At 44.8% G+C, this 5,090-nt stretch overlaps 1 protein-coding gene across 1 annotated transcript in view; it reads left to right on the forward strand.

Moving 5' to 3' along the window:
* Window positions 1–873: 873 nt before the first annotated feature.
* The window catches only part of LOC103372498 (contactin-associated protein-like 2), a gene marked incomplete at its 3' end in the record, with an annotated part of 115,561 nt that continues 111,344 nt past the window's right edge, over window positions 874–5,090 (forward strand). The window contains exons 1-3 of the mRNA XM_008302155.1: window positions 874–916; window positions 3,608–3,618; window positions 3,758–3,905. Coding sequence (XP_008300377.1) covers window positions 874–916; window positions 3,608–3,618; window positions 3,758–3,905 — 202 coding nt within the window. The remainder of the gene's footprint in view (window positions 917–3,607; window positions 3,619–3,757; window positions 3,906–5,090) is intronic.

Consider the following 5,090-nt stretch of genomic DNA (forward strand, 5'->3'; position numbering starts at 1 on the left):
AACTACTCCCACACTCAATCAGGCCCAGAGCCCTCAGTTTTAAAGGCCAAGCCCCTCCCACTGGGCGTACCCTTTTTCAGGCAAAAATACAAAAATTGTATAAACATGGTTTCCTATTCTAACAAACAGTTTCACTCCAGTTCACCCCTTCTATGGGAAACACAAAATTATTACCCAGGGGACAGGGGTAAGGTCTCCCGCATAGACTGTATGACGTCACCCGTTGGTTTCTCCACTGAGAAAATGAAGCCAGGGTTTTGCTACTTCCTGGTTGACATCTTGGATTTTTGGAGCCAGTGAGGCAAAAATCGTCGGAGGGGGGCGGAGCCATAGGAGCAGTGATTGGTCAGACGGATTGAGAGGCGGGCCCTCTCTGCCCGCCCACATCTACCGCCTTCTGCTCGCTTCCTCTGCATCGTCGCTGCTGACTGTCAATCAAGCCAGCCGCCCCTTGCCCCACAAAATTTTGACGATTTTTTAAAAATTCAGTATTGATTTATTTTCAGATTGGCCACCTGATCTCTGAATTTGATTATGAAAACTAATAAGAAAAAAATCCTGAGCTGTAGGAATGCAGTATTTCGTGATCTGCGATCACTTCTTTTCCAATTCAAGTCTATGGGAGCCAGGGCTTTTTGGAACCAGCAGCTGGCGGACGTAGGTTTTTGACACTTCCGGGTTGGCTTCATTTTTCAGGGCCGGTTGCTACGTCCATCTTTTATACAGTCTGTGGTCTCCTACAATAACCCATCATTAATCCAAGGAATAATGTGTAAAGGGAAAAAAAATAAACTAATGCATGTCATGTGACTGACAAGCCGGGCCCATACCATTTAAGCCGGCTGGTGGTACGGCCCGGGTTTGCCCGTCACCATGTCGGCGCATTCCAGCCAGCTGCCCACCACTGCAACGGATGGTGAGTGCGAGTGTGTGAGTGTATGCGTGCATGCGTGTATGGTCGAGAGAGAGAGAGTATCGCTGCAAGTGTGCACCCTTGGTCACGATACTAACGGAAGGGAGTGAACTAGGGTGTGCGTATGTGTGTGTCGTGTGTGTGTGTGCTACGCGGCAGGTGCGCCGCATCAGCATACTAGCCCGCTACCTGTGGCTACTGACGGCGTCGCTCCGTCACACAGGGCAGAACTTCCGTGTGTCCCAGGACTCATTCCAATACATCTGTGATCGGACCAGGGACGTCTTGGTGAAAAACGACACAAATCACCGCTTGTGTGTCCCATTCATTCACCGGTCTCGGTGGTCATGATAACCCCGCCCCCAGCCCCTGATGTACTCATGCTTAGCTGTGGCCCAGCAAAGAGCTGGTGCTTGCTAAGCACCAGTTTTGAGAGCCTGGAGCCAGTGCTAGGCAGTGGAAACACAAAGAACTGGTGCTAAGTCAGGCAGTAGCACTGGAACCGGTTTTGTGGAACAGGAGTATAAGTGTAGCCCTGTCATAGACTGATGACCTCTGCCTTTGCCCTGAGTCAGCTGGAATAGGCTCCAGCCCCCCTGCAACCCTAGTGAGGATTAAGTATATTGTATAGATAATGGATGGATTGAAAGTACTCACATGACCTGTATTAGATATAAATGTCTTTTTTTTTTTTATTGGTTGGTGACATACATACAATGCCGAGTGAATGTCGCAGCTTTCTCTCAGAAACACCAAAGCTGCCCTTGAGCAAGTCACTTAACCCAGGACGTGAGCACCTGCCGAGCTTAGACGCTGCAGTCGGGGCTGTGAAAGGGCTCCCCGATGAGTCATGTGGGGTGTTGTGAATTTGAAGCAGGGCACTCGTATAAAAAAGAAGAAAAAAAAAAAGAAGAAGCGTTTGTGTTTTCAGTTAACCTTTCCGGATAAATAAAGATTAAAAATGAAAGTAAGAGAAAAGGCACAGAGGATACAGAAATACTGTTCACCTTGTGTCCACTCCCTCGCTACAGAGGAGGTTCAGTGGCTCTGAGCTTAGTGTGAACTCTTGACCATCTCCCCCTTTGCAGATAGCATATCTTCAGGGGTACATACTTGGGTCACCGAGGAGTCGGCTCAAAGCAGACTCTCTTTGCAGGAGTGTTTTTTTTTCTTTTTTTTTTTTTCTTCTCACTCATCCTCTGCCCTGCCCACTCTGTGTCTTATCTGGAGTAACACATGGCTGTCTTGTGTCTTGCTCTCGTCTAGTTACCTGCTACGCTATTAATGATGCTTCTCCCCAGTGGTTTGCGACGACTTTTTTTTTCTTTTTCGTGCATGTGTGTGTGTAGAAGAAAAAGCCCAGGATGGAAGGTTGTGGTGTTTATGTTTATTTCGGAGGAGGAAGGAGGGGAAAGCGGAGAAGTGAAAATAGTTCAGGGACTGTGGTGAAGTGGATTAGTGGGCGGTTAGAGGTTCTCCCCATCATGTGCCAGGTCAAGTGAAGGGAGAGACACTGAGCAGGAGGAGCTGAAGAGAGGTGGAAAGGAGAAAGCAAACAAGAAGAAAGGAGTTGAAACAGGAGCTCATGTTAACCAGTGAGAATTTGTAGGTTTCAATACTATTCCGTGAAGCAGATGTCTTGTTTCTCACTATGTAAACAAGAAACCTTTTTTTAGTAGGCATTGGAAGACATCATTCACACGTTCAGCAACCCCTCTGTAACAATCCCAAAAAAAAAAAAAAATCAAAACACAGTCAATTTAAAATCAAGAATGAATGCACCGTCAGGAGGTGTACTCCAACAGTCTGTCATTGAGATGTGACACCAAAATCCATGCACAGTATAATTATGCAAAAAAAAAAAAAAACTCATGACAGCAGCTCATCCTGCCAAACAATGATAAATACAAAACATTCACACATGTCCCAATCAGTCACAGCAGATGAAGTCAGCTGCACTGGCCACGGCAGAGCTGCGCACATACATTTACAATCACTGATGACCATTGAAAATGCATTAGGTTTTAATTAGAATGTGTCGCACCATTAGAAATGTTAATTGTTTGTCTGTTTTCAAGTCCCACTCCAAAAAAAAAAAAAAAAAATGTTGCATCTGAGAGGTTTGGTTCTCTTTTGGGGGAGTTCTTGTAACTCAAGGCTGGTTTGTATACTGCATGTCAGAGGTTGTTCTCGTAGTTTAACTGTAGCAACTGGACTTGCTGGAGTTTCTTGAAGACTTTTCACCTCTCATCCAAAAGGCTTCATCACTTCTGACTGACTAGTTGGGAGTTCCAGATACTTATATTCTTTAGGAGCCATTAACACTTGAGTTTCAGTTTCAACTGGGTTGAGTCATTAGGACTCCCCCTGTCACAATGGGGTTCATTAGGGTCTTTTGTGACTAAGTGTGAATGTGGTTTCGTCTTCCTGGGGATGTTGGGATTTCAGACAGATGTGTTGCGCACAGTGCTAACATGCCAAGGAACTGTAAACCTCATCACCTACAATTTAATCTTTGGGGAAGCAGTCTAAATATAAATTGACGCGAACAAGGAGTTTCTTATATGCGCTTCGAGTTGAACACAATATGCAATTTCCTCTTGAAATCCCCCGCAGTTAGACTGTCTTATGGAGGGCATATTAGATATGTAGACTCATAATTATTTTGTATGTTTTGTAAGTGTGCACCTTTAGGGCAGGATGTGGTGAGTGGAACAAATACTCTTGTTCTAAGTCCTGGAGCTGCTTGTTTGACTGCAGGCTCGTGGCTTTGATGTATTTAATTTCATTTTGTGCGTTTGTGTGTGTGTATGTGTGTCTGTGCGTGACTGTTTGCGTTCGTAGGCTTTCTCCGGGAACTCCAACTCGGAGAGCGCAGTTCGCCATGAGCTGCAGCAGGGAATTGTGACTCGCTTCCTGAGGCTCATCCCGCTGGACTGGAGCGAGGAGGGACGGATCGGTCTGCGCATAGAAGTCTATGGCTGCTCCTACTGTAAGTGAAGACAAACACACACACAAACACACACACATGCAGAGTCTGTAAGCACAGCTGCAGCATCTCTTTTGTCTCTTTTATATTCCGCTTTTACAAACACATACTTTCACACCTGCAACACCTGGAGTCTTTGCACACGATCAGACGGAACAGGGACAAACGATGGAGCTGTCGTTCGCACATTAATCGCTTCGTTGTCACTTTTCCGAGCAGCAGTCAATAATATCAGATCACACGTTACAAAAAAAAAAAAAGAAGTGTAAAAGAACTAGATATGCTCTCTCTAGTACTTTAGTTTTTCTAGATGACTGTACATCCAGAAACCTCACACACACACACTCACATACACGTTAAACGTATTCACACTTCAACATGTATTATTAAGGTTTATAATTATGGATCCATGGGGAGAGCCTAATGAGAATTTGTCAGCTCCAATCAAGTCACAATGGGGTTTTTCTTTATTATGACCTAACTCTACATAGAAATCAAATGCAAACCCAGTGTGAAAACCTCCCCGGACACATTCAGACACAATATTCAGAGCACAGTTGCAGACTGACAGACGTATACAGATACACAAACACTCGCTCTCTCACACACACTCGTCTCTCGCTTTCTAACAAATGCATCATCCAGGGAACTGACTCTCTTGCAGCCTCTTTGCTCTCATCCTATTAAAGGCTGCCAAATTGATTTTGATAACAATTTTCAATTAAGGCTCTGCATAAATTACTGTTCTAAGTGACACACGTACATCTTTCATTCTGGAGATGCGATTACGCTGTGTGTGGATATGTTTGTGAGCGTGAGTGCCTCTCCGTGCCAATACAAGGGCATGTATTGTATTCCAGTCAGTCTTCAGCCCTTTGATTATATTTTCCCTTGTTTCATTTCCTTCCCATGTCAAAAGAAAAGCAAGTCAGTAATGATAAGGATGACAAGATGTGCTACACATACACATTACACACACACACACACACACACACGGACGCACATGACGTAAGTGCAGAGAACAATAACAGCACAGCCATGCAGGAACATTTAACTGTATGCTCATCAGCTGTCAGCATATGTTTCATATATGCTACCGCACTGACAAACTTCAACCAGGCAATGACTGACTTCTGATACATGTGACAGCTCTTGTGTTTACACGAAGCCAGCCAGTGTTGTGCTTTT

This window comes from Stegastes partitus, unplaced genomic scaffold, assembly GCF_000690725.1.
Source record: "Stegastes partitus isolate 25-593 unplaced genomic scaffold, Stegastes_partitus-1.0.2 Scaffold1767, whole genome shotgun sequence".
Taxonomy (NCBI): domain Eukaryota; kingdom Metazoa; phylum Chordata; class Actinopteri; family Pomacentridae; genus Stegastes; species Stegastes partitus.